This window comes from Equus caballus, chromosome 6 (assembly GCF_041296265.1).
Source record: "Equus caballus isolate H_3958 breed thoroughbred chromosome 6, TB-T2T, whole genome shotgun sequence".
NCBI classification, from domain to species: Eukaryota; Metazoa; Chordata; class Mammalia; order Perissodactyla; family Equidae; genus Equus; species Equus caballus.
Genome location: NC_091689.1, coordinates 27,717,447 through 27,729,938, shown reverse-complemented (window position 1 = coordinate 27,729,938; position 12,492 = coordinate 27,717,447). Strand labels below are relative to the sequence as shown.

The 12,492-nt window shown below is 52.8% G+C and overlaps 1 protein-coding gene across 1 annotated transcript in view; it reads left to right on the top strand.

Moving 5' to 3' along the window:
* Nucleotides 1-12,492, top strand: part of LOC100064076 (contactin-associated protein-like 4) — a 170,170-nt gene that overhangs the window by 77,779 nt on the left and 79,899 nt on the right. Inside the window, exons 4-5 of the mRNA XM_023642816.2 lie at nt 5,819-5,966; nt 12,126-12,329. Coding sequence (XP_023498584.2) covers nt 5,819-5,966; nt 12,126-12,329 — 352 coding nt within the window. The remainder of the gene's footprint in view (nt 1-5,818; nt 5,967-12,125; nt 12,330-12,492) is intronic.

Below are 12,492 nucleotides of genomic sequence, written 5' to 3'. Positions count from 1 at the left end.
GGCCAGGGAGACGCTGGAAGGAGTGAGGCGAAGGCAGGAGGTCGGACCCTTCGCTGTAAGGAGGGGAGAGCAGAGGGAAAGAGGGAACGCTGTTTCTGACATTCTGCTTACGGCATTGAACTCTATGAGTATGGTAACCAGTGAGAAAACAGTACAACAGAGACATTAGCAATAACCCACAGCCACCCCCATCCTGTAACCTGGTAGGACTGCCAGCTCCTCCAGGAGCTCCCCCGTGCTGTCCCGGCTCTAACTGTCCTCTAGCTCCTAATTACATTGCTCATGTGATGCTGTCTCATGTCACATGCTCCTGTTCAGCCGTCTACCAGAGCAGCATTTTACTGGCTTCATAATATTCCATCCAGTGCTCGTTCAGGCTGATTACATTTTTAATGCTCTGAATTTAATTAATTCAATATCTTCAAATAACAGACATCACAGATATCCAATTACCTTAATCAGACAGGACTAATCTTGCCAACGTGCATGAGACGGTGTGCCTAATAATCGTGTGTCTTTGCGCAGCCCCTCAGGAGACACACTCTGTTCAGTGTTGTCACCCAGAGATGCCACAGCTGGGCAAACAGATGCCTCACAGACCCTGGGGCCACCCTGCTGTGCCCCGTTGTGAAGTGGTGCCCCTGCCCCCCTGGGTCCCTCCCATCTGCCTGCACCTCTGTAAGCGGCCCAGTTGCCCCTCTATCCTCAGGTGACAGTGTCTTGGGCGCCTTCAGCTGTGCCGAAACCCTGGCAGGTGCACTAGGCAGAGAGGGTCTCATCTGACGCCTCTGGGGTGGGCGGGGCAGGCCCGGGGCAGCACAGGCAGCAGGAGAAGCAGGAATGAGAACCCAGGATCTCAGGGAGCATCTGTGGTCCGAATGGCGCCTGCATTCTCACCAGAACAGCTGGAAGTAGGGTCCACGGACATCTTCATGACATTCTGACGCAAACTCACATTTCATGGGTTTAACTCGACTTTCTCCCACATTTTCTAGAGCATTAAATGAGATCATGTGAAGCTGATTACTACTCATAGTTTAATCCATGCTTATCAAAAACAAACAAAAAGGAAACTTCCATTGAATTCATTGTTTCAATCGGTATCACTCATATTTTCAAATTAGTGCTCTCTGAAGACACACATGCTTCAAACACGGGGGAAGTTTCACTCGATTCTAAATATAAACGTGAAGTATTTTCTTCAATATAACCATGGTCAGTAAATCTCTCATTTATGAGTCTCTCTGGAGTTGATTACCTGCCTGGACAGGTGTGACCCCGACCGGGAGTGGTGGGACATTATCCTCAGACCATCAGATCAACGCGTGACAACAGAATTCATTCTTATTTATTCTTACCTTGAAACTGAATTACACAGGAAAGGGAAGATTACTTAGAAATCCTGACGTGATACGAGGCTTTGTCGTTTAGGTTTCACTGGCAGGATTGACAAACAGAGTGAAAGAGAGATTTGACTTCATACTGATCAGTACTTGATATTGGTCATTCATTCCTAAACATACTATTTTGAAGACCATTTACAGCCAGAAAACCCCACAGTGGTCACCGTTATACATCGCCAAAGAATGTGACTTATTGAACTTGGTCATTTATTAAACAGCAATCAGCTTTGATTACTGAATTAGAAAATGGCTGTGGGGCTTTTAAAGCTGTTGGGCGTTGTCCATATTACAGCAAATCGGTTCTGTGTCCGACCACATGGCTGAGCTGGCCTCACGTCCTAGGAACCCGTGGGAAAGCTGTAGGAGTTACAGGATGTGGGTGGGCTTGGACCCCCAACACTGTAACCCGGATCTTCAGCCTCTTCAAGTAAATACCCCGTCGGTACTTCACCGTAACGCATCCCCCTGCCCAAGGTCACATGTCTGTTAGTAAAAGAGAGTTGGGATTACAAGGTCTGTCTACACCATGTGTCAATTCCAAATCCCGGAGCTAAACCCTATGCCACTCTGCCTCATCCATTATTTGCGTCACTGAATCTGGATCTGAGCTTCTGAAGCGCTGCCTGAGGGGGTGCATTTTCAAAGGGAAAACTTGCTCCTACAAGTATAGAAACCTAACTTTCAGATTTGAGGAAATAAAGCAAGAATAGGTCTTCGTGTCTGTCCTCTCGTCCACAGTTGCTATATCCGTGAGGGTCCGGGTCCATTTTGGAAGATTCAAAACGAAGTTTGGAGACACTATGAACAAGATAGAATCTATGTGTTTGTTTTTGTAAAGATAAGCATTAATTTAGCACAACAGATAAGACCGTTATACTAGTCATTCCCAATCACGACGTCCCCAGCTTCCTCAGAGCTCGTTCCATTAAATTTCTTTATCTGTTAGAGCAAGTGCTCTGTCTGACAGCTTAAGGAAATAGCTATAGTTGTATGTAACCTACAAAATGCAATTCCTTAAAATTCACATAAGCAGGACTTGTATTACCACACGGTATCCAAATACATTTAAAACACGTGCAAATGCACTAAATACTTATTTTGCTAACAAATATCAGAAGGTTTACAAAATAGCATACTTGTCTGCTACTCTTCCTGAAATATTAAAGCAGATGGTACAGAGTCTAGAACTTGGGTCCTAAAAGGAACCAGGGCTCCTTGGAAGAGGAGCTGATGACAAGCAGAGGCAGGAGCTCCAGTTGAGCTGGGAGGAAGGGCTGCACGCTCATGGGGTTGGTGAGGGGTCTCCCCTGAGCAGATTTGCACAGTTTGAGAAAAAGGCAACAATGGTAACACAGTCCAAAGGAGCCGTTGAACCGTCTGCATCGTGAAAGAAAAGAAACAGAGAGAAAGCTCTTCTAAACAGAAGAGCATTAAGGACTCATCTGAAGAAATGCCGACATTGCATCTCCATTTCCTAAACCCGGTGTGGTGGCCGGTTCAGCCAGGTTCACAGAGGGCGCTGAACCACCACACGAGAAGTTTCCTGGGACAGGATATGCGCACGAGCTCAGAGGACCAGGCTGTCTCATCAACCAGCTGCAAAAGCAAGAGTCACTCTTTTCACCAAGTGATCAGAGTTCACGTCACCAGGAGTGCACGACTGAGGTCGTGTCCATGGTGGGTCACAATAAGAGGCTCACACCGTCACCAGGCCGTGTTCTTGCTCAAAACATGCGGCCTGACCTCCATCGGGAGGAGGCAGTCAGAAAAACCCAGCACGGCCCGCAGTCCATTAACCATGAAATTTTAATGTTCAATTTGGGCTGTTTTGTTGTTGCTCTGTGCACAGGTATACTGGTAGTTTTTCATTATATTTTTTCACAGTCCAATGCCATTTGCAAGATGTGAAAAGCTAGGACATTATATTTTGGGGTTTTTTTAAAATTACTATTTTATTGAGGTCATATTGACTTATAACATTGTCATATTTCAGTTTCTGTATAGACTGCATCATGTTCACCGCCCAAAGTCTTGTTTTTATCCATCACCATGAATATGTGCCCCTTTGTCCCCGTCACCCTTCCCCCGCCACCTTTCCCTCTGATAACAACCAATCTGTTCTCCTTAGCATGTGTTTGTTTATCCTCCATGTGAGTGAAATGATACGGTGTTTGTCTTTCTCTGTCTGACTTATTTCACTTAACATAATACCCTCAAGGTCCATCCATGTTGTTGCAAATGGCACGATTTTGTCTTTTTATGACTCAGTGTTCTGTTGTGTATATATACATCTTCTTTATCCATTCATCCATTGGTGGACACTTGGGTTGCTTCCATGTTTTGGCTATTGGGAATCATGCCGCAATGAACATGCGGGTGCATAAGTCTCTTTGCATTGTTCATTTCAAGTTCTTTGGATAAATACCCAGTAGTGGGACAGCTGGATCTTATGGTATTTCTATTTTTAATTTTTTGAGAAATCTCCATACTGTTTTCCATAATGGCTGCACCAGTTTATATTCCCACCAGTAAATTAATGCCATTTTAATAGAGTTTTTATATTGTAATTATATAATTGTATTATATTTTGTATTATTAAATAAGATCTAAATAGGAAGTTGAAAGGCACCATTTAGAGTGATCTTAGTGTTCTATAATAAAGACACAAAACTGGTAAAGACCAATGAGGCATTCTTGTAAAATGTATTTTCCTGCTTTTTGTTGAACATGAGCAGAATTGAAATCTTTATTTTCTCCTCTAAACTATTATATTTATTTAGCTGAAAGCAAATTATTTACACCATAATTGATAAGGTTAATTTGAGGCTGAAAGTTGGTTGTGACTTCAAACAATGAATAAGTAGCCTTTAGTCTTTACAATGTGATATAAAATGAGGTAATAACCCTGAGCCTGGGGGCTGCCATGTCCCTGCCACATGGCCAAAGCTCTGGTCAGAGTAAGGGTCTCCCTGCCAGCACTCCCCCCCAACTCAACCCGCAGCTCCAGACACCCAGACTCCCAGGATCTCGGGACCTTCTTGCTTTCTTGCTAGAACTCGGCCTTCCTACTACAGCCTGCCAGGCAGCGCCCAGGAGCTGCCACGAGAAAGCCCCTCAACGTGATTCAGACCCACGTGGTGGTTAAGACCGGAGACCTAGGGAGACACAGCCCTCATGTGATGGGGAGATCTCACATACACACCCCCCCCGCAAACCTGACCCCCAGCCCCATGTTCCCTCCTGAATTAGCCGCCACCACATTAAGTGTAGACGCCCAATGAGGACACTCGCCGGCAGCTGATGCGCCATCCTATCTTCCATTTTTCAATAGTGGAACCCGGTTACAGGCCTCATGCCACACATCTTTCAGAAAAATCTAATTCCATCCAGAGCGTGTTAGGAGGAGCACGGCTGTGGGCTCACTGTGGCCCTCCGGCAGGAGGCCTTCCTCCCTGGAGGTGACATGAGCAGCACCCAGCACCCTCTACTGCCGGCCGGGCAGCCGAGCACACGATTCAAGATCGAGGCCCCTGGTTGCCCCCCAACACCAGACCGTACAGCGTTGAACTGTCCATTCAGTCAAGGAAACAGGGGTCTCTGCGCCTCAGGCTTGTTTCTCTACAGTCTCTGGGTGCAGCCAGGGGCCAGGAGCAGCGGCTCAGAGCTGAGGTGACAAGCGACACAGGCCCCAGGGGACGAGGCTGCAAAGACACAGGGCAGGGAGCCTTGCTGGGACTCGGAGCTCAGCAAAGACCCGTCTCAGAGAGTGACAGCCGAGCTGAAGGAGGTCCCAGGATCATGGAGCACACAGCCTGGGAAAAGCTCGAGGCTGAGGAACCTGGTTCCACACGCTGGGGACCTGGGGCTGCCCTCCCCCAAGGCCAGCACAGAGCGGGCCCCTCGCCCCCTCGTCCCTACAGCCCGGCCTGGTGGGGCAGCAGGAAGGGAAAGGACAGGCCGAGCCAGAGCTGCCGTGAGGTCTCAGCAAATCTCATCTCCCGGACCCAGTCCCCTGGTCCACCATCAAAGGGGTTTGATACAGCGACTTCAGGGACTCTCCTGCTGGAACCTGTAGATCCCAGTATAGATCCCTCGGACGTTGTCACGTGTTTGCCCCCCAAGTGTGTGTTGAGGGGGAATCTTTACTCCCCGAGGTCAGGACCCAAGTGTCCGTGGTGAGGGCTGCTCAGCACCAGCTCTGCAGGAGGCTCCAGGTTCCAGTTGGTTTAAAGGCTTGAATCAGCACAGGGGGCCCGTGGACTGGCCCCAAGAGGGTGGGTGGTGGTGTCCTTCTTGCTCTGTGACCGCAAACCCTGGTGGCTGGTGAGGAGATGGTTCCAGGTTTTCCTGCCTCTTTAACCCTCCGAGGAGCGAGGAGCCCCCGGCCGGTGCACTCAGGCCTCCCTCTCTTGCAGGGCTTCCCCGGGAACTCCAACGCGGACAGCGTGGTGCACCACAGGCTGCGGCCGCCCGTGGAGGCCAGGCACCTGCGCTTCCTGCCTTCCTCCTGGAACCCCGACGGTCGGATCGGGATGCGCGTGGAGGCCTATGGATGTCCATACAGTACGTGCGGGGCCGGCGGGTGGGCGCCTGCAGGTCTGCCGCATCCTGCAAAGATGCAGAGAGAAGGGCTCTTCCTAAAGTCTTTACCAGGCATAATTGACTCCACCCCGTGTTGGCGTAGGAACCCAGGGAGAACTCCCAGCCGTGCTTCCTGGATCTTCTTGCTGAGGGTCTGTTCCCAGGGCTCATGGCCATGGCCCCTCTCTCCTTTTTCTGTCTTTCTATCTCTCTGTCTCTGTCTGTCTGTCTGTCTCTCTCTCTCTGTCTCCTGTCTCTCTCTCTCTCTGTCTCTCTCTATCCAGTTATTTCACAAGCCCCACTGGCCCGCGTGGGCGGGTTCTCACCTCCCAGCCACATGTACACCGAGGTTCCCAGAGGTGGGGCTGTGTTGAGCAGCGTCCTGGTCCCTCGATCGCTCATTCATCACGTCCACACTCGTCAGGACTTGTTCTTTGCAGAGAATTACAGCAGGGATGTGATGTGGAAAGTGGGTCTATTTTCCTTACAATGAGGAGATGACACATGGATTATGCAGAACAAGGGTGACGGGGACAGCCTGGGCCAGGGAGCTGCCTAGGAGGGCTTGCAGCTGTGAACAGGGTAGAACAGGCGTCTGGTGTGGGTCCATCGGGGGGACACCCAGAGCTCAGGGGTCAGACTGGGAGCTGACGCTGTCACCCCCACAGGGTGACCTCGCGGGAGCCATCGAGGCCGCCGTCCCTCCTGACACTCTCCACCCCTCCCCGTGCCCCTGCCCTGCACGGTCCTGAGGGCAGTGGTCTCAGGGTCCTTTCGCCCAGCGCTTCCACCACCCGTCCCCTCACCCCGGACACCCTCATCTCGGAGGTGTTCACGGCTGAGACTCCGACACTGGATGTCCCTGGTCTCCAGTTCCCTGAGTTCCTCCTTCTGAGGGGGACGTGCGCTCCGATAAGGACCTACCATCAGCTGCAGCCACGTCAGCTGAGCTGGACCCGGCCCCCGAGGGAGTGCGGCCCTGCTGTTTCCACGGGATCAGCAGCACCCTCGGATTTAGCAAAACCGAGTCCCTGGGGACACAAGGTCTGGGTCAAAACTCAGATCATTTATGACTGTGATGAACACACAGCCCAGCATCTGCTCCCGGAAAAGGGAGACGCTGCCTGTTTATCCCCATCAGGGCGAGACCTGGCTGTTCACGCTCCGCTTTCACAGCCCTGGCTCCGCTGTGTGATCGCGGGGAGTCCGCCTCCTGCTCCGCGCGTCCCCCTCGACCTCCGAGGAGCCCCACCTGCTCCCGCCCCGCGTCCCCATGGCTGTCATCCTGCGCCACGCCCCCCGCCGAGCCCTCCCTCACGCCCCCAGCTTCCAGGCTGGGACCTCACTGTCGGCATAAACCCGTGTTGCTCCCCGCGGGCCGGTGGCCCCTGGACGAGCCTCCCTTGGTCTGGCCTCGGCGGCTCCCGAGCCCCACGTCCCCGCCCACACGCTCTCCTCCTGCGCGAGGTTGTCCCCTGGTCGTGCGCTCGTGGGTTCCAGGGTGGGCTGAGACGATGGGGGGACCTCATCCAGGACTCGCTCTCCACCCGAACTCAGGGAGGAAGCCGGGCTTCCCGCCCACAGGCAGGGGCGGGGACGAGACTCCAGAGGACACCTGGGGGCGGGGCTCTCTCCGCTCTGATGCAGCAGGGTTCCTGCTAAAACTGGACCGAGCCGGCGGAGGACCAGCCAGGGACTCGCGAGCAGGATGCAGAGGAGCCGGTGGCATGCTGGTCGAGGGGATCTCCTTCGCTGGGAGTGGACGGCTCGCCCGGCACAGGCTCCTCTCGCCTCTGTTGGGTGGAGGACGTCCTTCCAGGGCCCCCGGGCCCTTTGCACATGAGTGTCCCCCTGTGCCTTCAGCACCCCACTGCTCTGGGACGCCTCCTTTGGCTACAGTTGAGCATTCCCTCTAGCCCCCGACCCCAGCACAGTTTAGGGCCCCAAGTCCCCTCTCAGGGAGGGGACCTCCCTTCTCAGTTACTGGACCCAGTTACAGCAGAGCCACCCCAGCCCAGTCGATCCCGGGGTTCCAGCTTCCAGTTCATTTTCAATCCACCCACCCCACTTTGTCCTTCACCCTTGGGTTGAGTCCCAGATAACCGTGGCAGCCCCGGGGGTATCTCTTGACCCCTGGAAATGCTGCCTTGGCTGCAGTGAGCAAGAGCCTGCCCACCTGCCAACCCAACAAACACATTGGCCTTTGTCCCCAGCTGGGGGCCTTCGCTGCAGCCGCATTACTTCCTAATTCCCCGGCTGTTTCCCTCGGTCCTGCCTCAGGTCTGCTCCCCCACCCACTCAGGCAGCAGAGGAAGGAGCTGCCCCCCTGCAGCCAGGACGACCGATCTCAGCCCTCCAAAGTCACCACCATGTCTCTGGCGGCTTCAGGGCCTTTGCACAGACAGTCTCTGGTGTCCGCCGTGCTTAGCCTTCACTGTTTATTTTAAGACCACATCTGCTGAGGAGTAACATACATACAGGAAGGGACACAAGCCGCAACTGCACAGCTGTGAGTTTCCAGTGGCTCCTCCTGCCCTCAGGGCACCGACCCTTCACCCTGAGGGTCACACTGAGATTGCATCCGAGCTTTGAACACTGTGCACTGAACGCTGAGGACGGATAATTGCCCTGGCTTCTTTCCCCCACCTCCGCTGCTGTGCCTACTGCCTCTGAATCAGCCCCAATTCGCCTCCTTTGCTGATAACTCCCGGCGCCCCTGTCCGGGCTGGTGTCATGCCCATGTGCTGCCATGGCAACCTGCTCTGTCCCCATGGCAACCTGCACATCCTGGGGCAGAGTTGTACCCGTCCACTGGTCCACAGGAGGGAAATGGATGAATAAGGGAATGCATCATCCGGAGTGTGGAGGAGGTGGGCAGAGGTGCCCACCCAGGAAGGGGTCTGCTCATCCTCCATGCAGCCTCGGAGATCAGCTCTCCGCCTGACGTTAAGGCCAGAAGGGGTCGGGCGGGGCTCAGAGTGGACCACATGCTGCAGCTTCCAGGTGCCTGGATGCTCTGATTAAACGCAGATTGCCTGAGGGGAACCACTGGTGGGTCATCTCACCCTGCGATCCTGTGTCAACAATCCAGCAGGGCTGTGAAATTCTCTACCTTCAGGAGGGTGTGTTCTGTGCTGAGAAGGAGGGGCGAGCGGGAGCCACACACAGACCTTCCTGCTACTGCCGCTGGCTCCGCTATTAGCCACTTCCACTCAGGATACATTAGGAGCAAATAAAACAGCACCCGTGGGAGAAATATCAGCCTCACTGAGGAACCCTTCCCGCTGGAGAAGAGAGCTGGTAAGATCTCTGTGACACAAGCGGACACTGGCTGGCGAGAGCCCTTGAGCCCACGAGGGCTTCTGTGCAAATGCAGATACGAGCTGGCAGTGGAGCTACCTACGGACCGTGACACGTGCATTCGAGGGACAGCCCCAGGGGAGGGTCTGGGCATCGTCACTGCTGCTTTGACAGTGGGGACATGAGGCCTCATGAACACCAGTCTGATGACTGATGGACGGACGTGTCCCCAATTGGAAACAGGGCATTGCGACCGATCAGAGGACAGAGGGCTTCACATCCTCACAGTGACCTGGGGCCTCCAGGCAGAGGACTCTGGGTTAGTTCTCAGCCGTGTCACCCTGGAGGAACCCTTAAAACTGAAACGATTTTCTGGTTTCAGAAAATAATGAAAATACATGCTAATAATGCATGAAAATAATTCTCTCTCTGTGATGTGTGAGTTCTCCTGAGAGTGCGTGTGCATGTGTGTACGTGTTTATGTGTGTGTACACGGGCATGTTCCTTGCCACAGGAGAGCCCCATAAGGAGGCAGAAGATGGCAATCCTCCTCAGTCACCACCCAAGTCGGAGGGTCCTGAGTGGAGGCCGGGACCCTCCTCTCACCTTGTCTACAGAAATCACCACCGTGGATGACTCATGTGCCCATTAAGCACAAAACAGCCAAATATAAAACAGATGGGCGTGGTGAATGACTAAATGAGAAACTGCAAGAAAGAACAAAGGAAACTTTATGGTATAATCCGTCTATGCCACAGGCTTCATGTTTTGCGACGTTTACAACCAGCTTAGTGATGCTTCAAAATTCCGTCTTCAGAATAAAAATGGCCCTCTGATTTCCTGTTGCCCTGAGAGCTTCTAGTCCGTGTTCAGGGGTGAGGGAAGGACACAGAGGTCAGAGACAACCATCCTCCCCCAGGCCACCAGTCACGGTCATCAATGACGTCCCCTCCTGTGTCAGTGCCAGAACTGGGACAGCCTCTGCTCGCAGCCACCCCAAGGGAGTGACGTCCAGGGGAACGGCCATCGGGGCGCTGGGCCTCGTCCATGACCACGGCAGAGTGCTGAGGGTGGGCACCACTGGTTGAAATGTTCATTCATTCATTCATTCAGTGATAGGGAAGATGAGCTTTGCCCACACAAAGTAACATTGAGGTCACTGCAGAGAGAGCAGAAACGGTCAGTGAATTACTCTGGGCGACACATTCGTTGGAGCACAACTTTGTCTAAAGCAAGTTGCACGTGGGCGTCAATACCACTGGCCATCGTCCCTGCCCCTCGGGGACGCGAGCCCAGCGTCACCGAGTCTCTGTGGCTCCAGCAGGGTTCACAAGGGCGCCTTGTGGCAGCTCTCCTGTCTGGCTGCACATTGATAATCATAGGACACACTGTGTTTCTTGACATGGAGTCCTGTGTTTTCATCCAACTTCACTCAGAAAGAATAATTGGCTAAATAACATACTTTTTAAACAGAATGAAGGATTTATTCTTTGTGCACTTGGTAAATAAATTATTTCTAAGTTCATTAACAAGATGTAAGAAAATAAAACATGGATTTTAAAAAGATCTCCTCCTGCGGTGGGCAAGAGTTGTTATTTGTGGTTTATTTTGCATGGGATGGACCCTTTAAAGGACGTGTACATCCACATACACAACTGCCAGCATTTGGGGCTTTGTCAGAAATAAGTCATGCGAGGGAGTAAGTGCATTGTGTTGTCTTGGAAGAAATGAGCCCAACAGTTCAATGCCCGCAGCCGTCCCCATTCGCGTGGTCAGGACACTGGGGACCCCCACAGCGCGATATGGAGGCCGGAAGCTGAGTCTGTGCTCCTGGATCCACCCCTGGGTGCCCCTGGGAACCCTCTGGGCAGCTCTCCTCTGTGTCTGCGACGCTCTACCGCAGCGTCGCCCAGGGCTCCCCACAAGTCGGTGGCCATGCCCTCTGTGCGTCACCCCCTTCCGAGGAGGCCGAGGGTCCTTGTGACCACAGGCGTTTTTCCAGGATAACTGCCTTTCCCCTTTAAATGGGCACCTTCTGGATGACGGGGCCCTGCTCTTCCATGCAAGTGGACCGCGCACGCATGTTCTACAGAAGAACGGGACACGTGCGCCCCGACGGGCAGATGGGATTCTTGGAGCCGGCCTGGCCCCCAGGACACCCTCTCCTGATGCTCTGGCCAGGCAGCTGCCCCCGAGACCAGGTGAGATCAGGTGCCCGTTAGCACCCGTGGTGGACAGAGGGGAGAGAAGGAGTCGCAAGAGCAGCGTCTCTGCAGGACGACCTTCACTCACGGAAAACAGGGCTTTAAAGGGAGCGTGTGTGAGAACGGGAAGTCACATCACCATCAGGAGCAGCAGGCCCGTCACCTGAGAGATGTCAGCTTCCTCAGCGGATGGAAACCAAGAATGTCTCCAAGGATGCTGCTCAGACAGGAGCGTCTGAGAGGCCACATGGTAGACACCGCCCACGATGTGAAGGGACAGCAGGCATACAAAACAGAGTCCAGGAATATTTCCATAGGAGAACTTTGAAAACAAATAGTGTTATATTGTTAATACACCAACGCCTGCTGGGAGAAATCATGTGTCATCTGATGGTTGGGCCGGAAATTTGCTGTGTGTGTGTGCGTGTGAGTGCAGGGATGCACACGTATGTGCCCATGTGTATGTGGATATATGTTTGTGGCTCTGTCTGTGTGTGCAAGGATGCACACATATGTGCCTCTATGTGTGTGGGTACACGTTCATGGCTCTGTGTGTGCGTGCAAGGCTCTGCACATCTAAACGTATTAATGAGAATCATGCTGGCGCCTGGTACAACGTGTGCCATCTTTTCTGCAGGATCCCAGGTGATTGATTTTGATGGAAAAAGTTCCCTGCTCTACAGATTTGTTAAAAATACCAGCAGTTCGGCAAAAGACGTCATCTCTTTGAAATTTAAAACCATGCAGAGTGATGGAGTTCTGCTCCACAGAGAGGGAAGAGGGGGAGACAGCGTCACCCTGGCATTGGTAAAGGGGACACTCTTCCTGCTCGTCGGTTCAGGTAAGAGCACCAGGCAGGGAGCTCCACCATCTGATCGCCTGGTTATCAATGATATGGAAGTATTTTTGCACCCAGTCTTGTAGCATCATTACAGATGAAAGCCTGTCCTCACGTATCCTGTGTTTTCATGTAAAAGTGTGTTGTAATGTAATAATTGCACTGG